General features: G+C 42.7%; 1 protein-coding gene across 2 annotated transcripts; it reads left to right on the top strand.

Moving 5' to 3' along the window:
• The first annotated feature begins 3,931 nt into the window (after positions 1–3,931).
• Positions 3,932–27,701, top strand: GHITM (growth hormone inducible transmembrane protein). 2 transcript variants are annotated; one of them, XM_084845294.1, is made up of 9 exons: positions 3,932–4,096; positions 12,691–12,855; positions 14,131–14,230; positions 16,633–16,744; positions 18,890–19,031; positions 21,531–21,639; positions 23,448–23,636; positions 24,117–24,294; positions 26,493–27,701. In XM_084845294.1, the coding sequence occupies exons 2-9, from the start codon at positions 12,724–12,726 to the stop codon at positions 26,578–26,580; spliced, it is 1,050 nt and encodes a 349-aa protein (XP_084701420.1). In that variant the 5' UTR covers positions 3,932–4,096; positions 12,691–12,723; the 3' UTR covers positions 26,581–27,701. The 2 variants fall into 2 exon arrangements, with proteins under 2 accessions (XP_084701420.1, XP_084701419.1); XM_084845293.1 differs by having other exon boundaries at positions 3,932–3,966.
• Positions 27,702–27,982: the final 281 nt, after the last annotated feature.

Below are 27,982 nucleotides of genomic sequence, written 5' to 3' on the forward strand. Positions count from 1 at the left end.
GAGTAGCCACCATGGCTTCTTTTCCCTGACCATTGAGTGCTGATCACATGACCAGCGTTTCCCTAATTTCTATGGAAGGGCTGCTCCTTCCTTTTCATCGAAAGCCATCAGCAGTGACAGATGGTTATGGGGGGGGGGGGGCTCTCAGCTGGCGCTGTATCCAAGCATGATGGAGAGCACCCGACCGGCACTTCCCCTCCTTCTGATAACCTCAGCAGTGGGAAATAAATGCACCTTGGGATGCTAATCGTAAAATCTCAAAGACCAGTGAAATGAATGCCAAATAAATTAGAATCTCAATTCATGCCATAGTACACTCATGAAAATGACACGATTCTTAAACATGTGGGATGAATTGTGATTTTTTAAAATCTGTACCAACTTTTCTAACAACTTGGCCAATTACAAGGACAACAAAAAGTATGAGTACCTTTAGAGCTTATTTGTTAAGGCTTAACCTTCAATTACAGGCTTGGAATATGTGAAATTAATGTGAAGGGTGCCTTTGAGTATATACAGAGTGACTTTCATCATTAAGTACCCATAAGTAGCCACCCAAAGAATTTCTGACTCCTGGCCAACAGTTGCCAGGAGTGTAAAGCATGGAAAACATTGTGTACCTACTAGTGTGGTTTGTTAGTTATTTATCTCCGTTGTATAAGATATCCTTTCTAAACAAAGCAGCAAATATTGTAATCGTATATAGTAAATGCTCAGAGGAAATATATCCATACATACCTTTTAAAAGCGATACCCCCTTAGTTTTGCAGGGGACAAGGGAATTCTGGTTCTGCACCTAGGAAAAGCGCATATGCCCAGAGGCACTTAAATTGAGTTGGCATAATTTTATATGCTCGTTTGCCATGGACAGACCCTATTTTTGGTTTGTTGTTCAGTCATTCAGTCGTGTCCGACCCTTCGTGACCCCATGGACCATAGTACGCCAGGCCTTCCTGTCCTGCGCTCTCTCCCGGAGCATGGTCAAGTCCATATTCATTGCATCAGTGATGCTATCTAGCCATCTCATCCTCTGCCATCCCCTTCTCCTTTTGCCTTCAGTCTTTCCCAGCATCAGGGTCTTTTCCAGAGAGTTTTCTCTTCGCATTAGGTGGCCAAAATATTTGAGCTTCAGCTTTAGTATCTGTCCTTCCAATGAGCAGTCAGGGTTGATTTCCTTTAGGATTGACTGATTTGACCTCCTTGCAGTCCAGGGGACTCGTAAGAGTCTTCTCCAGCACCACAGTTCGAAAGCATCAATTCTTCGGCGCTCAGCCTTCCTTATAGTCCAGCTCTCACAGCCATACATTACTACCGGGAAAACCATAGCTTTGATTAGATGGACCTTTGTCGGCAAGGTGATGTCTCTGCTTCTTACTATGCTGTCTAGGTTTGCCATAGCTTTCCTCCCAAGGAGCAAGCGTCTTTTAATTTCATGGTTACAGTCACCGTCTGCGGTGATCTTGGAGCCCAAGAAAGTAAAATCTGTCACTGCTTCCATTTCTGCCCCTTCTATATGCCATGAAGTGATGGGGCCAGATGCCATGATCTTCATTTTTTTAATGTTGAGTTTCAAACCAGCTTTTGCACTCTCCTCTTTCACCCTCAACAAGAGGCTCTTTAGATCCTCTTCGCTTCTGCCATTAGGGTGGTATCATCTGCATATCTGAGGTTGTTGATAATTCCCCCAGCAATCTTAATTCCAATCTGTGATTCATCCAACCCGGCGTTTCTCATGATGTACTCTGCATATAAATTAAATAAGCAGGGTGACAATATACAGCCTTGTCGTACTCCTTTCCCAATTTTGAACCAATCGGTTGTTCCATGTCCGGTTCTTACTGTTGCTTCTTGACCCTCGTACAGGTTTCTCAGGAGACAGGTAAGGTGGTCTGGTACTCCCATCTCTTTAAGAATTTGCCACAGTTTGTTGTGATCCACACAATCAAAGGCTTTAGCGTAGTCAGTGAAGCAGAAATAGACATTTTTCTGGAATTCTCTTGCTTTCTCCATGATCCAGCGAATGTTGGCGATTTGATCTCTAGTTCCTCTGCCTCTTTGAAACCCAGCTTGTACTTCCGGTAGTTCTTGGTTCGCATACCGCTGAAGCCTAGCTTGTAGGATTTTGAGCATAACCTTGCCGGCATGCGAAATGAGCACAATTGTACGGTAGTTTGAACACTCTTTGGCGTTGCCCTTCTTTGGAATTGGAATGTAAACTGACCTTTTCCAATCTTGTGGCCACTGTTGAGTGTTCCAAATTTGTTGGCATATTGAGTGCAGCACTTTAACAGCATCATCTTTTAGGATCTTAAATAGCTCAGCTGGAATACTGTTATCTCTGCTAGCTTTGTTGTTACTAATGCTTCCTAAGGCCCACTTGACTTCACTCTCTATGATGTTTGGCTCAAGTTCAGTGACCGCACTATCATGGCTATCAGGGGCATTAAGATCTTTCCTGTATAGTTCTTCTGTGTATTCTTTCCACCTCTTCTTAATCTCATCTGCTTCTATTAGGTCCCTGCCTTCTTTGTCCTTTATCATGCCCATCTTTGCACAAAACCTTCCCTTGGTATCTCCAATTTTCTTGAAGAGATCTCTAGTCTTTCTCATTCTGTTGCTTTCCTCGATTTCTTTGCATTGTTCATTTAAGAAGGCCTTCTTGTCTCTCCTTGCTATTCTCTGGAAATCTGCATTCAGTTGGGTATATCTTCCCCTTTCTCCCTTGCTTTTCACTTCCCTTCTTTCCTCAGCTACTTGTAAAGCCTCCTCAGACAGCCACTTGGCTTTCTTGCATTTCTTTTTGTTTGGGATGGATTGAGTTGCTGCCTCCTGAACAATGTTACGGACCTCCATCCATAGTTCCTCAGGCACTCTGTCTATCAGGTCTAATCCCTGAAATCTATTCCTCACCTCTGTATATTCATAAGGGATACGATTTAGGTCATACCTGAATGGTTTAGTGGTTTTCCCTACACTCTTCAATTTAAGCCGAAATTTTGCAACAAGAAGCTGAGCCACAGTCAGCTCCAGGTCTTGTTTTTACTGACTGTATAGAGCTTCTCCATCTTTGGCTGCAAAGGTCATAATCAATCTGATTTCGATATTGACCATCTGGTGACGTCCATGTGTAGAGTCGCCTCTTGTGCTGTTGGAAAAGAGTGTTTGCTGCAATCAGCGTGTTCTCTTGGCAAAACTCTATTAGCCTTTGTCCTGCTTCATTTTGTACACCAAGGCCATGCTTCTATTTTTGGTACCTGTCCTTGATAAATCACTCTCCCTCTTTTGCCAGTTTTGTTTTTGTGGAAGATGCTGGACTCGGGATGCTTTTTAAAAATGTTCTTCAAGGGCGCAATACTACACATATTTAGACATAAAAAGTCCTACAACTCCCAGCCAGCTGTTTTTTCTGTTTAAACATGCACAGCATTGCGCCTTTAAAACTCCTTTCCTGTTCTCCCCCGATCCTTCTTAGGAGCAATTTCTACACATTGACCTGGGAGGAAGCCCCACTGAAAACAATAGGATTTACTTCCAAGTAAACACTGTCAGGTACAGCTCGGGCTGTACAGAGAAGCGCGATCGAGACGTCCCTCCCAGCTGTCACTCTAGAAGCTACGCCGGGAGTCCAGCAAGGACGCTCCAGTGGCCTCATCAAACATGGCAGCTACCAGCTTCTTCCACCAGAAAGCAAGATGGAGGCTCCCATCCACGCCGGATGGAACCTCTAGAAGGTTCCGCAGCCTACTACGGGGTGGCGCCGGCCATTTGACGAGACGTCTAGAGAAGAAGCTATGTTGCCCTCAGTCAAAATGGCCGCGGGAAAGTTCGCTTGCCCACTCTTCGGGGAGCGAGGGACGCCACGTGAACAAAGCTGAGCCAATGAGGACGCGGAGGCACGTGACTCACTCTTCCCAGGGGGCTTTGCTTCAGTAGTCGCGCAGCCGACGCAGGGTCGGGCGGTGAGAGGTGAGTTGGGTCAGAATTACACAAGCGAGGGGCGACGTTGTTAGCATGAGTATGGGGCGCCCCGCTAGACCGTAGGAGCCGCCGCCGCCGCCTTCATCTCCTTTTGTATTGGAGTGGCTGCATTTAAGGGGTAATTATATTAAAAGAATGACGCGCCGTCGCTTCCCACACGCCCACATCAGAGACTGAAGTGAATTCCCCCCGTCCCCTCATCTGCTGAGCGGGAAAGAAGCGGGGGGAGTCCTGTGTGGTCTCCCAGAATGTTATTCAGGTTCAGGGTGACTGCTGCTGGGTAAAGGATGCCAAAATAGGGTGTTCTTGTTTTGTTTTCTTATTTTACAACTCTGGTAGCGTCTTGTGCCCTGGGTTTTGTATTTAAAGCCTGCGAGCCTTATGTTTATTAACCGTATTTCTGCACTGCCCGTTAGCTGAAGCTCTCTGGGTGGTTCACACAACAAAGCTTTAAACCATGAAATACAATAATGCGGTCACACATAGTATGAAAAAGCCCATAAGTTTAAAGCGGAATAAACCCAAAGTAGGATCCAAGATCAGAGTCAGAAACTGCGCGAAGATCTAAAAATGCACTAATGCGATTTCTGTATTGAAATGGGCGGTATGAATATTTCCATACTGCCCATTAGCTGAAGCTCTGGGTGGTTCACACAACAAAACTTTAAACCATAAAATACAATAATGTGGTCACACATAATATAAAAAAGCCCATAAATTTAAAGCAGAATAAAATCACGGTAGGATCCAAGGTCAGAGTCAGAAACTGCAAAGATCTAAAAATGCACTAATGCGGTTTTTAAAATGGAAGGGCTGAAAAGCCTGGGAAATAAAAATGACTTCACCAGGCACTGAAAAGAGCACGACTTAGGCATCAGATGAGCCTCTTTTCAAACAGCATCCATATGACTATAGCACCAGTGAGTTTGTGGCAGAGGGTAACCTTGACAGTGAGATGTAGCTAGTCCTGGGTACCCTTATGATAACATGTGGAGGTGCAATCCTACGCATGTTTAGATAAAGGGCTACAATTCCTAGCATTCCTCAGCCAGCCATGCTTAGGAGTTCTAGGACTTGTTTTTGCCTAAACATGCATAGGATTGCACCCTTAGGGCTCAATCCTATGGGGATAGGCAGCCACCTCCAAACTCGGAGGCGACCGCCTATCCAATGCAGGGCAGGAGAAGCACAGAGGGGATCGTCCCCTCTGCTCTTCAGCTGCCCTGCATTTGCGGCTAGACAGCCAATTTCAGCTGTCTAGCCATGGGAGGGCGGAGCAGGGGAGGAGGCTGCTGGAGAATGCATAGGATGTGTCGTAGCGGCATTTCCACGTTCCCCACCCTGAAGTGCCCCATTTTTGCCGCTCTGTGCTCCTCTTCCAAGCGCAGGGCCATTCCGAGCTGCCTGTGAGGCAGTGCTGGGGAGGGGGAGGTCGGCTCCTAGAAACCCACATATCCTATGGCCGTCTAGCTGCTGACTAACGGCCATAGGATTCCTCCCTTAGTTTCATAAGTTATGGTGGCCATTTCTCAGGGATGTTGTAGTTGCATTCTGCATTGCAGGTCCTCCATTGAGCAGGGAGCTGGACTAGCTCAACTCCAAGATCCCCCTCCAGTTCTATGATTTTAACTTCAGCTGTACAGCCTAAAAGATATAATTTATGAAGTGGTCCAGAGCCAAGCATATGTGTACAGAATGAAAACAGTTTGGGGGGTTATGAAAGGAAACAATATCTCTGAATTATTATTTTTTTTGCATAATCAATTTTATTTGAACTTTGTGTTTTATACAGTGTACAAAGATTACAGAAATGATACTTCCTGACCGGTATAATGTAGCCCTTGAAAAGAATAAAAATAAAAATTTATAATGGTGTAAATGAATCAATAGGCCTTTCGAATCTGGGCATTGGATCCAGAAGTGAATTTAAAAGTCAGTGTTTGCATGCATTATTGATTTATGGGACCACCACAGCTGTAATGCTCTGTTCTTGGTTCTAAGTTGCTGCATCAGTCTGTATTACTTATCCTTTAATGGCTTATTTTGAGAAGAGATGGAGGGAGCGGTCCTATGGCCACTGAACACTCTCTAGAGAGCCGTAAGATTGTTCATTTTTTGGGACTCACATTCCCCGCCCCCTTGTAGCCAGTGCGATTCTGTCTGCACTGGCTACATCTCTACACTCGGAAACGGAGTACGGAGATGGAGAGAATGAGGCGGTCTGTGGGGTGGGGAGGAGACTGCGGAAGCTGCGTTACACAGCTTCCTATGTTCTGTGCAGCTTCCCCATTCCCACCCTGCTCTGAAGCTACCCAGCTAGACAGGCGATTTCGCCTCTCTAGCCAAAAATGCAGGGCAGCTGGAGTGCTCCAGCCACCCTGCATAAGATAGTTATCAGCCTCCAAGTTCAGAGGCTGTCAACTATCTCCATAGGATTGCATCCTTGGTAGGCTTTTGCGCACATGGCTTTTCTCTTTTTTTTTTTTACTCATTATGACATCATACAAGTTTGACTCAGCATTTAGTTGCTTGCTGTTAAGGAATGATAACTCATAATGGGCACAGTGCCATGAAATGTTACTCTGTCTTGCTTCATGTTTTTGGCAGCTAGCTGTCCCCTCCTCTTCTTTTTTCAAGACTTTGGAGAAGCAAAAATTAAGGTCTAAAAAAAACTTATGAGATGCATTTCTTGGCTATACCATTGATGATAAAAGTTTAACAGTGCAATCCTATACATGTCTACTCAGAGGTCAGTCCCACCTGGAGATGTGAAGGCCCAGAAAGAAACTGGAAAAATTAGGAGGGATATTGTTTTTTCCCAGGACAGTTTTTGTTTTTTTTCTGAAAAATTGAACAGCTTTGGATTATGAGATATTTTATTTTAGAATTTAAGACAAAGTATTTATATATTGTTACTGAGCCTTTACTCCCCCAAAAATGATTTCTAAAAACTTTGTAATAAGAACACTTTTATAGAAAGACTAGAGATGTAAAATGCCTGATAATAATGAAGCCATGGGGAAAAATATTTTTAATCCTCTCTGTAAGATTCCCATCATAGTTATTTCTTTCATTCCTTATTAAAATTATTGCTCTAAAGTATATTTTACTGTTAGACATATATGCTCAGTTTCTCAACATGAAACTAAAGTCACCATAGTGCATTCTTGACAGTAAGGGCGCAATCCTATCAGGATATGTGGTTGCCTCCAAACTCGGAGGCAACTGCCTAACCAGTGCAGGGAGGGTGGAGCGTAGAGCAGATCTTCTTCGTGCTCCGGCCACCCTGTATTCGCAGCTAGACTCCAGTCTGCACTGTTCTTCTGAGCACGGAGCCCAAGGACAATCCACGCCATCTCTGAGGGGGTGGGGAAGCAGTTTTTCAGGAATCGACCTCGGAGCACGGGCTCTGAGGTCGGTTCCCAAAAACCAAACAATCCTGTGGCTGTCTAACTGCTGTCGAGCAGCCATAGGATTGCACCCTAAATGTGCATTCTTGACAGCTTGGGTTTTGTTCTATAGAGTCCTGTGTTTCTGATGCTGAAGCAGTCATTTAATACAATTCTAATCATTTCAGACAATTACAAATTTACTGAGTTTACTTTCAAAGTTTTAAAATATGATAATTTTCTGAGCAAACTTAAGCCATACATAAAATAACTTTAGGAACAGAAAGGCTGCTTTATGTTCCTAAAGCTGCTCCCCCCACACACCTGGTGCCCTTCAGATGTTTTGGACTACAGGGCCCAGCATTCTCCATCATTGGCCGTGCTGCCTAAGGCTGGTGGGAGCTGAAGTCCAAAATATCTGGAGGGCACCAGAGTGGGGAAGGCTGTCTTAACGCAACAAAGTGACTTTAGATCTGTAAAAAGCGCTTAAAAAAAAGATATTGCTTATTTTTTGAAAACTTCCAATTTTTCTGAAAAAAACTGGAAAAATTGTTTTTACCCATTGCCTCAAAATTTTGCATCTCTAGTTCATTGGGATTTAGTCCCAGGTAAATGCATATAGGATTGCAGCTTAAATGAGGATTTTCTTCAGAGTTGTCTGCCAACGATTATAAGATGTGTGATAGATTCAGAACCAACGTTATGTAGCAAATATGGTATAACACAACATTGTTGTCTTGTGTCACTTACCAGAGCAGCATTAAAGTGCAAGCATTTTCCCCCCTTCACTTCTATGGAAATTACTTCCTCAATCTCATTCACAGAGGGATTTGTTCTAAGTCGTGGTTGCTAAAAAGGCCTACATGATGTTTTCTATATCTTTTTCTTCAGAATACAGTTTTAGAAATCAATCAACTGAATCTTAAACAGGAGATGAAGTGGGGAGAGAGTAAATATTGTCATGTGTACAAATAGCTGCTGACTTCCTCAGTTTAATACTGAATTTGCCTTTAGTTATCATCCAAGGTTATGACTTCTCTTTCCAAGATTTAGAGTGTAAGCCTATGCATGTTTAGGGAGAAAAAAAATCCAATTCCCAGCATTCCCCAGCCAGCATGACTAGCTTTCATATGCTGGGAGTTGTAGGACTTTTTCCTGTCTAAACACACACAGGATCTCTTCTTTAGGATGAACATCCAGAATTTGCATTGATTTTGTGATTTAATAGCAAATGGTCATTAGCAGCCATATCACAAGGTTAGACTTAGAGGATGGATGCATTCGTGACACATTTGCCACTTTTATTTTACTCTAATTAAATTACAGCCATGGAGGGAGCAATCCTATAGCCGCTAGACAGCGGCCATAGGATATGGTGTTTTCCGGGAACCAACTTCCCCCCCACTTCCGCGCTGCCTCGGAACAGCCCTGTCCTCCACTCTCGCAAGAGGAGTGTGGAGCAGCTGGAAAGGGGCGTGGCTGGGGGTGTTCTGGGGCAGTGAGAGCATAACTGCCTGTATGACACATCCTATGTGTTGTACAGCAGTCCCTTTCCCCGCTCCGTGCTCCCACAGCTAGACAGCTGCAATTGGCTGTCTAGCCAAAAAAAGCAGGGCAGGAGAAGCGCAGAGGGAACGATCCCCTCCGTGCTTCTCCTGCCCTGCTTTGGATAGGCGATCGCCATTGAGGTCGGAGGCAGCCGCCTATCTAGTTAGGATTGCGCCCTTAAACTGCTGAGTTGGTGCCTGTTCCGTCAAGGACACCAAAGGTCTGTCTGCTTAGAGCTTTTGAAGAGGTTCTGAATTGTATCCAATGCACTCCAGCAAACACTTATTGTGCTTGTGCTGTACTGCCCTCATTCTGTTCCTGGCAGACCACATCACAGAAGGGGATCGGCCATTTACCTGTCACATAGTGTACATGACCAGTTTTCCAATTTCAAAGGGGATGTGTGCTTTCATTAGTGGAGGATTCTTCCTGTGCACTTCCTGTGTTTCTGATTTAGTGTAACAGCACGAGAAACTCATATGTGAAGGTGCCTAGTGAGAGAATCATTTCTATTCCAGCCTGCCTGGCTTCAAGATTTATTAAACTGCAGCAGATAAAAAAGAAATCAGGCTTACGAGATGAAGGCACAATCCACAAGAACTAAGAGGAAAATAAAAATTTTGGAGAAAATATAATACAATGATTAAATGAAAAGTGCATCATGGAACAATTTGGATTAAAGCATAAGATGGAGTGGCTCTTGAATACAAGGCTTACAACATGGAAAATTAGCTCTGTTTAGCCCTTTATACAATCTTACATTTGCCCCTAATCTTCCACGAGCTGCCTAGTTAAAGCCTGCTCTGTTCCAAGCTGTACCACAGTTTGGCCTAAAGACTGAGGAAGAAAGTCTTACAGCTTCCTATCCCAAGCAGAAATCTGAGAGACAGGCTCATGTAGACTTACACAGAAGTCCTAGAGTCTGAGGTGATGTGGATGGAAAAGCTTCCAGTTCTTTATTCTGTGGAAAATTTCCGTTTTCACAAGTTCATGAGTAACGATGAATGGATTCCAATTGCAAATGCAATACTAGGCAAGCTTGGCAATTTCAAAGTTGTAGTTAATATTTTTCAGGTGATTATTCCTAGCAAGGATGTGAAAGAATACATATGTGTCATTGAAATATATATATTTCAATTTCAGTATATATATCTCAATGAGAAATGGAACTAATAAGTAGTGACAGCAAGACTGAAGGTGTCCCAACTGCAGTAGTAGAAGAGAGTTGAGGTCTGCTAAAATAGATGACTGGCTGTCAGCATATCATGCGCAGTTCTTCGGATTACTAAAATTAATCAGTGAGCCTTCCCCAGTTTGGTGACCTCCAGATGTGCCAAACTACAACTCTCAGCATCCCCAACCAGCCATGCTGGCTGAAGGATGCTGGGAGTTGTAGTCCAACATATCTGGAGGGCACCAGGTTTGCGAAGGCGGAATTGAAAACTGTTGAAAACCATTTGGGCTAGCTTCGTTTCTTTCTTATATTTAAACAATGTAATACATGCTATTGTCTTTAAAATTTTACAAGCATGATGATAGAAGTGTCTACATAAGACAACATTTAAATCACATTAAGTGTACTTTAATGTTTTCCCTCAAATATTTCAGATCAAACAATTAACATGGGGTACTTTTTCAGCTTTGTTGTTTATTTTACTTGTATTTAGTAAAGCTAAATTAGATAACTCTCCCATGATTTTCCAATGCAAACAGAACATTTTCTGATGCAAATTAGCTTATTTAAATTAGCTTAATTTGCATAGGGAAATTTTCCAGTTCAAAATTTTCTGGAAAATCCATATCACTGCCAGTGGAATCCAAGTAGAAAATTAATCCATATAGGAATTGAAGAAAACATTTAAAAATAAAGTAGCCAAGTCTGAACCTCATCCAGAAAGGAAAGAGGAGAAAGGAAGGTAAACCTATGCAATTTAGATCTATTCAAAGCTCTCGACAAGCCAGAAAGCTAGCTCTTTGTATAAATCACATGGAAGTGTTCTTATTAGGGAGGAGTAAACTCTCCCAAAAGAAGTATCAAAGATTAATCAGAACCTGCAGAAAACTCTACACTGAAAAGCCTAACCCACTGTAAAATCATTGTAAGCAAAAATAATTACATTAATTCCCTTCTCTCTGTGTTCCAGAGGAGAGAGAATAGGTTTCAGCACGCACACAGCATCACAAAACCAAGCAAACACAAACCCTGCTTGTATTTGTAAAAGAGAGATCTGATGCTAAGTTGGAGCCCAGTGAAGAAGAAAAACCCAACTGCCCCTTCTCTCTGTTCCCCAACACCCCAAAACTTCTTCCTGCTCTCTGACTGGTTCCATCTGTTTTGCCCCTTCCCTCATAACTGAAGAATCAGTTCTGTATTGGTAGATGGCAGTGGGGGAAGTTCATTACATCGCTTTTCTTTACTGCCCAGAAACAGCTTCCCATTGTCTTGGGACAACTAAATATCCTACAGTCTTATCAGGGTAGGCTCTGGACACAGAATGAGTGGAAGTATCCAACTTCATACCTTCTGAATACTTGTCTGTTGTTCCCAAGCTTGGCTGAGGTCTGATCACCACAGCAACCATTTCTCTGTCGTTCTCCTCATTTCAGAATCCAGAGGTCCAGGCTGAGAAAAATCTCTGCCCTCCCTTCCAACAGGAAACAGGCAGACTTGCTCCTTATGAACTAAACCAAAAATGTCCTTTTTCATATGGCTTTGGCCCCAGCATGCCTCAAATCAGACCTGAGTAGCAGCTCTTTCTTTTGCTTCCTCGTAGATACACCCTTCCATTTTTAAACTGGACTCATCACAGCAGCAGAAACAACTGAATCTTAGCTTGTGCCATTTTTTAAAGTGTCTTGTCTTGGGCGGGACGGGGGTGCTGTTCTCACAAATGCTGGGATTTGGGGAGTGATTCACTTCTACTAGGTTTTTCTCTGCATGAAAATGTAACAAGCAGCAGCTGGAGGAATGAGCTGCTCTGTTCTTGGGTTAATGCCTAGAGCAACTAGCTAAGCCCTGTGTGGCAATTGAAATCTGGGGGGTGCACCCTTTTCCTTGAAGTTGCCATCTGCACGTCCCACTTTGCAGGGGCATCTGCAAGAAAAGGGTGTAGGTTTGCAGTCTTCCAAGGTTGTGAAGAACGCTGGAGGTTGGACGGCCCCCTTTCTGTCCCTCTTGTGTAGCCTTCCTGTTACCATCTTTCCTCAGCAACTGGTTTGTACACATTTCACAAGTGGCGGAGAAGAGTTTTTAAACCCCTGCTGTCATGGAAGGCAGTTTACCATCTTGTTCAATTTTCAGTACTACCTTTTATTGTACATAAAAGATCGGGAGGGGCTATAGCTCAACATTAGAGCACATGGTTTACATAGCAAAGGTTCCCGGTTGATGTATTAAATCAGGGGTGGGCAATTCATCCTCCAGATGTTTTGGCCTACAACTCCAGCCAACCTTAGCCTGCATAGCCAGTGGTGAAGGATGATGAGAGTTATAGGCCAAAACAGCTGGAGGGTCACAAGTTGCCCACCCCTGCATTAAATCTCTGGCATCTCTAGGTAAAAAGACCTCTACTTGAGGCCTTGGAGAGCCGCTGCCAGACAGTAGAGGCACTGTTGTGCTAAGCAGATAAGTGGTCTGATGTGTGGTGGCTTCATATATCCAGCTGTTCTTATATGATGACGTTGGCAAGTAGCTTGTCTGCTGTATTCCACTCGTTCTCCTACTGTTGCAGTACAGTTGCTGTGGAGTAACCATCTTGCTTTAATTTTGGTGCAGGTAGAAATTGCCATTGAATTGACTGCTTCAGTCATGTTGGCAGCAAGGCTGGTTTGCCTTCGGGCTCTCCCATGCAGGAGTCTACGCCCTACACTCACTCAGACTTCACCTGCTTTGCAGAATTCCACTCTGAAGACAAAGCAGTGGCTTTTGCAGCCTTATCAGGTAAGTCTCTCTTGGAATCTAATCCTTATTTTGAGCTTTCTCATTTTTTATTTTAAAAAAAGCAAGTCACTTAATCATTGCATGAATCATGATATAGGCAACCTAGTTTTTGTTTCTTAAAACTCAGTAGCATGGATCTGGCTCATACTCTTTAAAAACCTAACATGTGACTTTGAGCAGTTAGCTAGCAATTAGGTATCTTACGGTTAGTCCACCTATCAGAGATGCGGAAGAAGTCCCCTTGCTTGCAGTCAAACCTAAGGGTTGTTCTTTGGGGATGGATGATTTCTGGTCTGAAAACTATGGCTTCCTGCTCTGTGAATATGCCAGCTCAAGCCTCAGATTTACATGCTCCCTCCTCGCCTTGTACTCGCTAACCATAATTTAAACAAACCACAGCTTCACATTTGGACATTAAGGGCAACTGGTTAGTTTGACAGTGGAGGTTTTCTATCTTCTCTGGTGTGTGAAAGAGGATTGGGGAGCGCATGAATCCAAGGTTCTTGCAAGCTTTTTCACATGGCAGGAAACCATGATTTCCTGTTGCATCTGATCCAGGCCTTTCTATTTATTAGCTCTGGTTCCTGCATGGTGTGGATAATGACCAAGATAGGACAACTTGGCATGCTGATTCAGCTACATCAAAACCAGCCAAAATCTGTCCTGTCCTTGGCCTCCTTCACATGCTTCCACACTGGAATGAGAGCTGCTTCCCTGTGGTACATATGGATGTTGTAGACATGTGAATAACACAGTCACCTAGGTGGGGGCAATCCTGTCTCCCTTTCATCTTTTGTATTCTGTAGCCATGTGTTAACAGCATGGGAGGGAAGTGGTCCATGCCCTTGTGGGTCCATTTGAAGCCTTGCCCTCTTCATGTTCCCTGTATTCTTTGAAACGACTTACTTAATAAATTTCATGCTCCTTAGGATTATGAAGTCTCCTGACGGATTTCAGAGACCATTCTTCATGTTTTCATGATACTACTTTAAAAACTTGTTATTTTAATTGCTTAGATTCCTAACAACTTTTTAAGTTGCTAATTAAAATTGAGTTTTTGTGTGTGCACATGTTTTATTAAGTATATGCGTGACAGGTGACCACAGAAAACGCTTGACTCCAGCCACTTTTCCCCAGTGTTTGACTCGTGTCCAAAATCGTTACTGCCCTATGCTGAAAGCTTTCATCCAGTTGACTGGTGGAACATTTGTCCATTGTACTTACTTAACTGGAATCTAGAATCCACCCTTCTTTCCTTGATTTTTGTTGTTACAGGGATATGCCTCTAGAGCTAGGATGGGCATACGCCGGGGGAAAACTGGTCAAGAAATTAAGGAAGCAGCTTTTGAACCAGCAGTGGAGACAGCCTTTAAAGGTACAAATCAATGACTTCTGTATCTTTACACTTCTCCTATAATAACTATTTTAAAAGAGGCATACTATACTTGAAATGTATAAAACAAATTGATTTGCTTTGTTTTAAAAATTGTTTTAAAACTAAATATGAATTTAATACAAACAGAATCTCATAAGCTTAATACATAAACTCTCTATCAAAACCATTTTGTTTATTGTATTTATGTAATTTCTATCAATGCATTCAAGGCAGTTTACAATTTAAAATGCTAAAATAAAAGATACAAAAGAGAAAACAATAAAACATCAGTATTTTCTCAGGCCGATTGCATGATTTCCCCAGTCTTCTCTCTCTTTCCCTTCAGGGCACATAAGTCTTTCAGTAGCCCTGGGCAAAGTAGGAGAGGGGCCATCCCAAAATCGACTTATAGGTGGCTCTTTTATACAACTGGAGCAATCATAAGGGAAATATCAAACTTCTGGCAAGTGCTATTGATATGACATAGGTCACATTGTATGCATTATTAAAGGCTTCCAGCTGGACACATCCCAGAGCCAAACAAATCTGTTAACTTCACAATTCTTCACTCCCCCTTGTCTCTAACTAGATAAAGTTCTGTAAAGCAAATGACTTGGCTCCACCCTGTGGCTTATGAATAATAACGAATTTATTAGTGCTGTATTTAAAGTCATCTTTTGTCTCTTTGTTTTTGGAAGTTTAATTGGAAAAAGCATTTGTAGTTCTAAACCAGCCTCCCCCAACTTGATGCCCTCTGGATGTTTTGGGCTTCAGTTCCGATGAGCCCCAGAAAGCATGGCCACCAGTCAGGAATGCTGGGAGTTGTAGTCCAAAACACCTGGAAGACACCAGGTTGGGGAAGCCTGTTCTAAACTATAAATGCTGAAATCTACAGGCAGGATCCGGTGCTGCTACTCTGCTTAAGCCACTGATGTAGCATTAGCATAAGTGACCTAGCACAACATTAGTAGTGTATGCTGGTGCGACGAGCTTCCCCAGAAAACCAGTCACACCAGCATATGCTATTGGCATTGCTCTAGATGTCACTTACACTAGAGCTAGGTTAATGGCATAAGTGGAGTGGCAGCTTTGGATACTGCCCTGTGCGTGAGATATAAGGTGACAGGCACAGAGTTCACAGGCTTTGTAGCAGTTCATTCAGTTCTGTGGCCATAAATACTATATAATGAAGATGTAGATGGTTTCTGTACTGCAAACTGCTACACACCTTCAGGAAGGATAATAATGAAATGTTTATTAATAGGTACAAGTGTAAAACTATGTTTTGCCTCTCCAGAGATGATTATCATTTAATCTTGACTATAACCCAGAGTGTTAAACGTAACATTGTTATGTAAATGAGGGCTTGATCTTATAGAGCCCAGAGGTTAGACTCCTGGGCACAAAAGGCTGGAGGTTACAGTAGGCTTTGGGGTCTGGCCTCTAAATTAAAACAAATATTAGGCATATCAGGCCAGCTTGTGAACCTGCAAAGCTAAATGCAGCCCATTCCTGTATGTATGGTGGTCTGACACAGGGCTGAACATTGTTTGACTTCTGCTGTCTTTTTGGGATTGCAAAAATAGAAAGGGTACCTTGCAAGTCCCAATAAATGGCTGATGAGTTGTGTATTAGGGTTGTGCAGGGACCCCCCAATCTGACTCGGAAGCTGCTTCGTGGCTTCAGAGGCAGGCCCAATTCGGCTTGGGCTGATTTGGGTGGGCCCTGACCTGACTTGGCCCCGAACCTGAAGCAGGATTCAGCCATCTGAATCCCGCTTCAGCCCCCCGCAACACCCCCGCGCAAATCCCCACCTCCTTACCTGGGCCGCCGCTGCTATCACCACCATCATCACTGCCCACTGCTGCCAGCAGGTGTGAGCCCTGGACTCTCACCAGCTCTTGTTGCAGAGAGTCACCATTTTAGAAATAAGCTTAGGTAAGGAGCTGGAGGCGCTGGCACAGCTGGGACGGGGTGCCGAAGCTGCGAAGCGTGCCAAGAGCTTCAGGGAGCTCCCAACCCGCTTCGGGTTACTTTATGCCCCCTCTGCTTCGCTTTGGAAGGGTTCCGAAGCGACCTGCTTCAACTTGGGGTTCAGGCCTTGGGCCGAAGCGGTGCACAAACCTATTATGTATAGTATGATGGATAGAAATTTGTGCCAGCCAGATGTACAGTTATTCTCTGAGTATTCTCTGGTTGTCTTCTATCTCGACACCTGAAATGTAGTTGTTTCTGATCACAATTTATGCATGCCAACACACTCAATTGTTTAACTGTTCAACATGTATTTCATAGGAGATCAGACACTTGGTACAAAAATTTAGAAAATTTCATTGGTATGATCCCTAATTGAGGAAGAGAAAACATTTCAAGAAGTATAATTATTGTCTTCTCTTTACTAGTTGATCAGATGGGAAGATGGATTGTTGCTGGGGGTGCTGTTGTTGGTCTTGGAGCCGTCTGTTATTATGGACTGGGGATGTCCAATGAGATCGGAGCCATTGAAAAAGCTATGTAAGCAAAATACTTAAATGTACTGAAACTTTTTAAAAATAAGACAACGTAGTTAAAGTAATTTCAGTAAAAAGAATCAGTGTATAGATAGTGGGATTGGGTGGTTTTTTTAAGAATACAACTTTTGTTCTTATCTTACACTTCAGAAATTGTGATGGGGTGTGTGTGTGTGTTCTTTTTGATTCAGGGAACATGGAACCAGAACAGATCTCCTGATAGTTTTTTTTAAAAGGCTCAGCTAAATTTGGCACACGAAGCTGTTTATTGGTTTAATCACAACACCATGGATTGAGTTAGCTAGGCTGAGCCAAAAACAGTGGCGCATTGGTGTCAAAAGGAGTCTTTTCAGGAGTTGGTCAAAATGCATTTAATTCATAGAGTGATTCCTGATCAGATGGGGTCCTTCTATATGGCCAGTATAGAAGAAAGCATTGCCCTCATTCTGAATGGGCTTTGTTTGACCTTTTTGACATCATCCCATCCACTACGTGATCCCTAACTGTCTGGCACTTGAGGAATGAAACAAAGAAAAATGGTGCAGTAACAACAGAATAGAGATGCAGTAGCTTTTCACAATAGGTGAGGGGAGGATTGGGGGACAGGACTACATATGGCACAAAGTAGGAAAAGCCATGCTGTTCCTGCAAGATAAGGATGTTTAAAGGTGTGTGCATCTTCTCTAGATTGCAGTGTAGAAATCCTAGATGTGAGTCTGCTGTGCACTTACTTTATTAACCTATATATTTAACCCCTACCCTGTGTTTATCTTTAGGATGCAAGGAGTGATAACTAACATCTGAAACAGCCCAAAGACCATTTGTGTGCTCTGCTAATATCTACTAATAATGACATGACTTTTTTTCCCCTAAGAACAACCATTGAAATTTTGGTTTTCCTGTCAGATGGGAAAATATTGGCAATTCGGGGGGGGGGGGGGGGCTTATACTAATCTTAATGTCAATGTGAGAAAGTTCTGTTACCATAGAAAAATATACAATAAGCATTATAGTTTGTCTTACTAAGCCTTAATGTTCCAATTACTGGGATATTTCAAATATTTTATCTAAAATAACTTGCACTGTAAGTTTTAATTGGTATTAAAGCTTACAGCTCAAGTTCCCCAACTAAAGCTTAGTTGACAATGTCAAACTGTAACTGTTGGGGTTGCGAGTTAAGGTCATGCTACTTTTTTCCCCAGCCTATTTCGGTTCTGGTGTGCTACTGTAATGAGATAAACACTGGAGCGTCTTTCCTTCTAATATCGACATAGCTTTTGTTTGTTCAGTTGCATAGTATTGCAAAAAGGCACCTGTATTGAGATACCATGCAAATGTATTTAAATGTAATTGCCATAAGGGCATATAAAAATACTGTCAGTTGAGAGACCAAAACCTCTGCTCTGAAAAGATGTGTGCTACTGTAATTAGAGAGATGGTTGCCGGGAGATGAGGTATTAGTACAATGGGTTGGATCCAGGTCTAGTCCTGCTTAGAGAAGACACATTGAAATTAATGTGAATTAATGACTAACTTGTCCCCGTACATTTCAGTGAGTTTTTTCTAAGCATAATGGAGTCTGGATCCAAACCATTGAATTTTTTGCTGTTCTCTTTATCACAGGATCCACAAATAACGCACATCGTCTTAAGGGGGCAGGCTGACCACAAAGCTTTGAGTTAGTGTCATGAATGGGGATGTCAGAGAAATCTGCAATAGATTCAAATGAGTTTGGATTTCTACAGATCCGACCTGTGGATTCTGAGGCAGACCAGTTTTTTCCAAATTGTGCAGATTCCACAGACTTGCCAAGAGTGTTTTTTTTTTAACTGGGGGGGGGGGGGGATTTGCGCTAATTTGCACTTGCGCTAATGTGAATTAGTGCAAGAAGAACAAAATTCTCATACATCCCTAAAAAAAATCCAATCCTCTCAAAGAGCAGATGATGGAACAAAAGATGCCTGACAATCCACGGAATGCAGAATGGATTTAATGAAATCCATGCATCCCTAGTCATGAACCTATTTCATTAAAGGCCTTGTTTTTAGTATTGAGAGCAGTTTTGATTTTGTGAAGCTAAAAACTAGCTGCTTTATTGTATTTCTTCTGTAAAGCATTCATAACGTATGTGCTTTCTATTTGTTACTAGTATTTGGCCGCAGTATGTGAAAGACAGAATCCGTTCAACCTACATGTATTTTGCAGGAAGTGTTGGTTTGACAGCATTGTCTGCTGTTCTAGTCAGTAGATCTCCTGCCCTCATGGGTATAATGATGAGGGGCTCCTGGCTGGTAAGATCCTTTTTAGCGTTGTCTATCAAAAATGTATCAGAAGACATATCTCAAGAGAAATCTTCAACTCATTGATTGAGTTAAATTTTCTCATAACCTGCAAAGGCTCCCTGAAGTGCAGTTGATGAAAAACCTGGTATATAGACAGTGTTTTATAAATATGTTGTGGTTTTAACTCTATTTGAGTGCCATTGCTTCTCTCAAGGAACTCTGAGACCTGGAAACATAGGCATGTTCTCTGGCCTCTTCGGCCTCTGCTTGCCAAGTGAAAACTGAGATGGGCCCCGGTCACTTTTCTTCATGAGTGTGTAACTGATTTTGGAGTTAGGTACTTACAGCTAATCAAGTAGAGAACTTTACACAGATTGAAGGTTAGCACAACCTTTCATGCTTCTTTAAAAGCTTTGTCAACAATTAAAATGAGTGGTCGTTCAACGTTGCTAATGAGGCCTATGTCCCCTCAGTGAGAGGCAGGTATTTCAGGTACAGGCCTGTTCTAAATCCAGAAATAAGGCGACTTTTTTTCTTGAATGAAAAGGGTTCATTTTGCTGGGGCTGATGGGCACATTTTCTGTGGCTGCTATAGCTTAACCACTTATTAACAGAGCCCCTTTGAAGCATATCGTCCTAATTTGCTTGTCAGTATGGTGGGAAGCTGAGTTGAAGCAAGAGAATGTTCCAGGATGCTCCCAGCTCCCCGGTTTATCACACAGGTGTGAAAGGAAGGCTTTGCAATAGCACACTGAAGTGGTGGGTGGTCCAAGTGCTCCATCATTGTACATTCACTTCACTTTCCTCAATTTCCAACCCTGGTGATAGTAGCCTTTGCTACAGATAGATAGGGATGTACGAAAGTTCCGCCACGGATCTCGGGGAGGCCAAATGCCAGCGCATTCGGCCCCCCAAAATTGGTGGTGGAACAGCCCCCCCCCCCCCCCCGGGGACGGGACTTACCTTGGGTGGATCTTCCTGGAGGCGGCGGCGGTTCGGCGGCGGCCGGTCTTCCGACCAGCCGCCACCACCATTTCCAGTTAAAACAACAACAACAAAATGTGATAGGCTACGTAAATCTTTACGTAGCCTATCACGGCTAGATTTTTAAAAAAAACACCGTGATAGGCTACGTAAATGTTTACGTAGCCTATCATGGCTGACTTAAAAAAAAAAGCGCATACGCAAATTGTGGCAGCCATGGCCACCGCCATTTGCGTTCTTTATTTTGACACGTCTTAGTCTACGTAAACATTTATGTAGACTAAGACGGCGAAAATAAGGGGAATGCAAATAGCGTAGACACTATGCTATTTGCGTTCCCCTTATTTTAGCCATCTTAGTCTACGTAAATGTTTACGTAGACTAAGACGTGCCAAAATAAACACAAATGGCGGCGGCCATGGCTGCCGCCATTTGCGTACGCGCTTCTAAAAAAAAAAAAATCAGCCGTGATAGGCTACGTAAACATTTACGTAGCCTATCACGGCTGACTGCAGGGACGCAAACAGCGGCAGCTACAGCTACGGAGCACAGCCAGCCGCCCAGAATCGCTGCGGAGCACAGCTGGCCGCCCAGGATTCCGGGGGGGAGGTACGGAGTGCCTCCCCCCCCCCGGCCAGGATTCCGGGGGGAGGGACGGAACGCCTCCCCCCCAGCATCAGCATAATCCGCGGAAAGGTAAGTCACTTTCGTACATCCCTACAGATAGAAACTATGTCTGAAAGAGGGTTGTAGCCCTTACGGAAAAGCTAAATGTTCAAAGCAGAGCTATAATTTTTCTCCTCTTAAACGTTTTTCTAGTATAGCTTTTTAACCATGCCGAAGCCACAATAATAGATGCTTCTTAAACACTCAGTACCTGCCATCATGCCAGGGGAACCATGGAAGATCAATTGTGTCCACCAGAGGGAGCTATTGCTAATTTAGTTTTAAAAATTCCTTTAAGTAGAAGGTCATAGGAACGTAACGTACATAAATGCAAACAAAATGCATGAAAACATCTAAAGTTAGCCACTCAGCTATGCAATAACTTACATTTGCTTACCAAATGGCATGTGAAATCATCGTCAGTGACCTGGAATGACATGTCCTGGTCCATAAGAATTTACATACTTTATCAAACAGTAGATCCATTCCAGGCTGGGTAACTCTCTGTAATCTTCTTCTAAACTGGTATTTTACTAGCCCATCCTGTAAAGTTGGTGTGGTCTTACAGCTGGTTCAAACACCACAATTTAAAGTGTACACCTAAAAATATAATGGCGAATGAAATGTACACTATCTTGGAAACACATTAATTGCACAGGTATACCCATCAGAAAAGCAGAATTGGGTGCAGTTCCCTGATGAAAATATACTTGTTTGCAAACTGGAATTCATTGCCATTTTGTCTGGGAAAGCCCCTGAGTGAATATTGCAATAACATAAGTGAACCTTAGACAACTATAAAGCATTTAGCAGAGTAAACAGCTATAAAAATGACTCATTAGTAATGGTCTTTTACAGGCAATAGGTGCAACCTTTGCAGCAATGATTGGGGCTGGAATGTTGGTTAGATCAATAGATTACGAACATAGCCCTGTCCCTAAACATCTGGCTTGGATGCTGCATGCAGGTATGTGGCTTCTAATTCTCCTGGGCAGTTTTTCTTAGTTGACATCAGATCCTCCAAACAGCTCACCTGAATGCATTTCTTGTTCCCACTTGTGGCCAAAAGCACTCTTGACAATCAAGACTCATCAGACTTGACCTGAAAGCTTACAGTGTGTTAATCAAGTGATTGTAAGCACACTACAGCACTGGCTCTAAATCGTTGGGTGCCCCCCCCCCCCGTGCAGACACAGAACATCTGGAAGGGGGTTGTAGAGTTCCAGGGAAGGATTATCCTGAGGCAGCTGGAGGTTTTTCCCCCTCACTAGTCAAAACATGGGTAGGTTAAATTACTTCATACCTCCATTGGATTTAAGGAGGTGACTGCTCCCACACTATCCCATCACCTTAACCTGATTTTGCTGCTTTGTTTTAATAGGGTTTCCCTATGTATAGGTGGTGTCAGGGGCAGAGAGGCCTTACTCTGTTCCATAGAGCTTCACGGACAGCAGCAGGCTGCACATAACGTGACTTTGTACAAGGATTTCTGTGTGCTCTGCTATGGAATGTCTGGATGGTGCAGTGTCGGGAGGGCAGAAAGAAGAATACATTTAGAGTAGAGGGGCAAGCTCAAAATGTTCAAAACATTGACCTAGAGCCACATGCCTGCAGGTGTGATCATGCTTAATCATATAATGGTCAGGGATCCAAGCCACCATATATGTTATTCCACATGCACATGGGGGAATCTTGGCTTCCCCCTGTTGGTGGCATTTCCTTTTGTCCTCCAAAAAATCTCATCTCCCCAAATGTTGAGGTCCCTTAAGAGCAGCTCCCCAGGGATTACAGCTAGAAGTTATGCAACTTTGCATGCATGCATGCATGTGTGGAAATGTTTTGCGCACAGGACTCTGCGTCCTAGCTGATGAAATAAAGATCTGTTCTAGAGGTATCTATCAGTATAATCTGAGAACTGGTATCGTTTTGAGTAAGGCCTTACAATATGCGTTGGAAAGGCCCTTGTTCAGATATCACCTCAGGCATGACTTTGCGAGGAGACTAGACAAGCCTCCCTCACTCCCTCTCTCTCAGACTCAGAACCCTGCAATATAGAGCTAATAATGGCCTATCTTACACTGTTCTTGTGAAGATTGAGACAATATATATTAAGCAGTTTGAGCACTGAAGAAAAATATTATATAATAATTATCTCATACATTTTTAAAACTTGTTTGAGTTAACTGTTCTATGTTATTTCATGTCTCCTTGGAAGCACAAAAGGTTGTAGGGTGGACAGCATTGTTGCACATCTGTGCAAATTCATTTTCAAGCCCTTAGCATTCGTAAGTTAGGTCCCTCTAGTTTCATACCGTTCAGCCCTACAGAATTCACATTCCATCTAACATAGATCTAGGGTGTAGTTGGCCCATAAGTGTGGGTGGATGTAGAACTTTAATCTGGGTTATCTGGGAGTAGTCTGAATATTGCAGATAATGTTGCAGTAGGGACAAAATGTGCTTGCCTCACCACCATCTGTTAGTGGCTTGCCTACCTTCCACTGTCAGGGACCATTTTGGGCAGTGTGTGTGTTTGGAGAGCATACAGCAATGCTTTCCAATCCCCCACTCCACTGAGATCTCTACAATATACAGGCTCTGCACATACACAGAGTATCTGCACTGAAGAGAAGAAATTCACTAGAATTACTATTTAAAATGCCCCATGGTGCTACCTTATTCCACTGAATAAAAACACACACCCTACAGTGTATTTAATGTGCCTTGTATGCAGTTGTGTCATTGAATTAATAACAGCATCTTTTTCTTCACTTAGGTGTTATGGGTGCTGTAGTGGCTCCTCTGACTCTTCTGGGTGGCCCCCTGCTCATTCGAGCTGCTTGGTATACAGCAGGAATTGTAGGTGGTCTCTCAACTGTGGCCATGTGTGCGCCAAGTGAGAAGTTTCTGAACATGGGAGCTCCTCTGGGAGTAGGCTTTGGCCTCGTGCTTGCTTCTTCTGTTGGTAAATGGATCATGCTGTATTAAGAGTTTGACTCAAGTGCCCAGAATCAAACTTGCTTGATGTGCTTAATGTATACATCAAGCTTCATGTATTGAGCTTATGACATACAAATATACTCTGCAGTCTTGTAATCTGCACAGTTCCACTGGAGCCAAGCAGTTGGCTATATACATTTCTCACCATATTAGAGATCTTTAGTTTGACACTAGAGCCATCTGATTCCCTTTTTCTTTTTTGAGAACTTATAAAGAGCAAATATCTGCCTTCTAAAGTTAGAAATTACAAAAGGGAGGTTAATATAGTATCACGTCATACTCAGGATCACCCAGTGATCCTATTGTTGATAGCAATAGCTTGTTCAGATCATACTTTCCATTATGCTGTGTTTGTAGCATCTGAAAATGCCCTGCATGTGTAGCATAAGTGCATATTCACAAAATGAATACTTTGTTCTTGATGTCCTTTGTGTTTGTGTTCCAGGATCCATGTTCTTTCCTCCGACATCTGCATTTGGTGCTGGCCTCTATTCTGTGGCTGTTTATGGTGGCTTGGTACTTTTTAGTCTGTTCCTGCTCTATGATACTCAGAAAGTTGTAAAACGGGCAGAGACTCAACCAATGTATGGCATAGGTCTAAAAAAGTACGATCCCATCAACTCGTAAGTGTTTCCTCTTTCTAAATGTAACAAACTGATAGAACAGATTTAGAGAGCTCTAGTCTTCTGGAATACTAGAAAACTAGTTTGTTTAGGGTGCAATCTTATGCATGTTTAGATGGAAAAATAGTCCTACAACTCCCAGCATTCCCACCCAACCATGCCTGGCTGGGGAATGCTGGGAATTGTAGGACTTCTTTTTTGTCTAAACATGCGTAAGATTGCGCCCTTAATCTTCTGTCTAAACATGCATAGGATTGCACCCTTAATCTAAACGTGCATAGGATTGCACCCATATACCTCAGTATGCCGTCTTACTGCTATGTTAGAAATCTATACATAGTTTTCTAACAATATTTTCAGAGATCCAGAGAAGCCCATGAGCATGCACATGGTGTTGCTGATGCTCCCTTCCTGTGGCAGCTCTGTGCCCTAATGGAATAATGCTATGGAGTGTCACCTGACAAGGAGCAGATTCTTGGAAAACAAGGTCTGCTGCTTCTGGAAGGGGGAGGCCGAAGAGTGCATGATAGGCTGCCTGCAGCCCTTTGGATCCCAGCTGTGGTAAAATAATTGACAGAGCTACCATGACTCATGAACAATATTTTGATATGTGTGCCAAGGTTCTCAAAGTATGTTTGCAAAAGGCTAGGTCAGAGCTTTATGTAAGCATCTTGACCAGTGTAACTTCTGACCACTGCAAAAGGGAAGTGAACAGTTTCTGAAGTGTAAGAGCCAATTATCAGAATCTTTGGATGTCTGACAGCTGCCTTCATTGCGTCTCCTTCTCTAACAGTCGAAGCACACACGCTACTTCTGTGTCTCCCACCAGAAGCCACCCCTCGTGTCCCTGTCGCCTGCTCCCTTGGTACTCAATAGTCATAGCCAAACTATTGTTCCTTCCTCATCCAGGCACCCACTTTACTGGGGCCTTGAACCAGGGTTGGGGGAACTTCAGCCCTCCAGATATGGTTGGACTATAACTCCCATAGCACTGACCACTGGCCATGCTGGCTCGGGCTGATGGGTGATGGAACATCTGGAGGGCCACATGCTCCCTACCTGCTCCTTAAACTATGCGGTTTCCTCCTTTGAAGTTGCCTTGTGACTAGGAATAATGGGTGAGGAGAAGGGCAAGCTCTTCTGTACCTTAAGGACACGTGTGCTAAAGGTTGTTTATCGTGGGTTTTGTACTTGGGGTCTTGAGTCACAAAATGTGACCCCTCCTTTATTTGCTATAATCCTCAAAGGATAGGTATAGTGAAACCATTACACACTGTATTCCGCTGATGGCAATGGAGTGACAACATTGTCCACATTGCTGCAAGTACATTTTTATCTCGAAAAGGGTATTTCCTCTGTATTTCTGGTCTTCTCCATCCGGCCTGACAGCTTCTCTCCCTGGCCCCATCAAATGCCTTTCTCTTGTCAGCACTAGAATAAGGCAGCTTTTCTCTAGTGTTAACAAGGAAAAGCCTTATCTTCTCTCCAGTCACTAGCACTGACAAGGGAAGCCTTGCTCTTATTTCCATCACTGATGATAGGTAACAGGTTGCCTTTTCTCTAGCACGGACAAGGCAAGGGCATTGGGCCAGGTAGAGAAGCAGGTCAGATGAGGAACCCCTGTGGGCCAGGGGTTCTCCATCCCTGTCCTAGATGAATTGTGACCAGCTCCGCAGTTCAAATTATAGATCGTTTAGTAAAAGGTTTGTTGTCATTGTGTTCTATGTTTGCCTCTTTTAAGGCTAGAAAGACAATGGTGCAGTAGGAAGCTGGGTTGAACAGAAGAAACATTAATACTTTACTATCGAATCCTAACTTTTTAGATCATCCCCAGTAAACCAACTGTTTGTAGATATAACCACTCACCTAGTTGACTGTATTGAGTAAGAATAATCTCCAGATAGCTAAGCAAGGAAGCTTTATGGAAGCCAGTGGTTCTTGACTACAAATCACTAATGAAGGTTTGCGTGCGGAGGCTGACTAGTAAAAATTAATGTAAGCTACTAATTTTTGTGGACTTACTTGCAAGGCTGTTCTAACAGAACAATGAATTGACTTTAGCTAACAGTAGGATGCTCTGGCAAATTAACAGCATTGCCCTTTTCTGTACTTGATGATGGAAGCCAAATGCAGAATCACAGTAAGTTATTCTATTGCTGAAGTATATTGAATTGATGCCTGCTTCTCTTGTGTTTCAGGTGTATGGGTATTTACATGGATACTCTCAACATCTTTATCAGAGTTGCCACCATGCTTGCCACTGGTGGTGGTGGCAGGAAGAAGTAGATGGCAACATACTTTGGCACACGATATCGGCGGGTCATCAAACACTTTGACTTGTCTGCTTAGTGCATAAGACGTAATAAAATTTCTGTTGTGTACAAGCAGCTTACATGTAGAAGTCAGATGTTTTAAGCACTTCAACATGATCTTTAAGGTGTTTTCAGTATAAAGTGACTTGGCTCAGTTTCCTGTTTAACTTTTAAACATTTGGGTGGAAACTAGATTGCTACATACCACATTCAGTCATTTTCTCCCTAGTTTGGGGGTTTTGAAATGGAAAAGAAGTTAATTTCAATATATGTATATTTGTCACAGGTGTAAGTTCTGTTCCCTCCTCTAAAAAGGTGACAACATATGCTGTGATGTAATCTCACTTCATATAAAGGAGCTGCCCAAGAGAACACTGTTTGAACCAACATGAATTTCAGGAGGAACTGAATACAGATATGTACTCAGAAATTATTTATAGAAAACTAATTGCACTGAAATGCAAAATACGTTGATAGCAACTGAGTGTAGCCACCCCCATGACTGGTGACAAAAATGGCTAATAAAAATGGAGTTCTAAAAGGATAATTATTAGGATCCTCCTTGCAGTTCAGCAGAAAATCAGGTAGCTAACTAGTATTTGCTCTACTGTTACACAGCTACCATCAGCTAAATGTAGCCTCTCTTTGAAATGATTGCAGAAACAATAGTAAAACCTAGGCAAATTTGGATTGGTGAAGAAAATCTCTTGAATGGCAGTGTGAAGGAAAAGGAATCCATTTGGGAACTTCAGATCTGGTTTTTTCTTCAAAGTCAAACTGGGCACAAATTTCACTTTTTTTTCACAAACTTCAAATTCACAAATTTTTCACAAATTTCACAAACTTTGGAATATGCTTTCCTCTCTATTCCCAACTCAAAATACTGCCACTCAACTGACAGTTTCTTTTGATTTTATCCTAAGAAAAGTGGACTCCTTCCCTGAACAACTGAGCAGTAATTTCTAAAAAACATTCAGAGTGCTCCTTTAATTCAAGAACCGCAATTTTTTGCTGTTGTAATATTTTTATAAGCTGAGAGAACAGATGTATAGGAATTCATCGGGTAGAATAAAAGTTCTTTTGGAAACTGTTGAAGCCTCTTAACTTCTTTAATACGCATCTATTTAACAGTTGTGACATAACAATTCAGTAACGTTATTCTCCTTCCACCATGCCAGTCTATGCTTGTACCAGTTTCTGAAACAATAAAAGTCCTAGCCCAGCAGTTTATTGGTCTTGTTTTGTTTGGCACTATACAGAAATCTTAGTTTAATTAAAATAGTACCTTAAGTAATAGCTGAAACCACCTGAGTATTTTTACTTCTCTAGTTCTCTTTCTCGGGGAGAATTTCAAGGAATTAAGTATTCAGCTCTGA

This window comes from Heloderma suspectum, chromosome 3 (genome assembly GCF_057233095.1).
Source record: "Heloderma suspectum isolate Gila_16-S chromosome 3, 16-S_ref, whole genome shotgun sequence".
In the NCBI taxonomy this organism is placed as follows: domain Eukaryota; kingdom Metazoa; phylum Chordata; class Lepidosauria; order Squamata; family Helodermatidae; genus Heloderma; species Heloderma suspectum.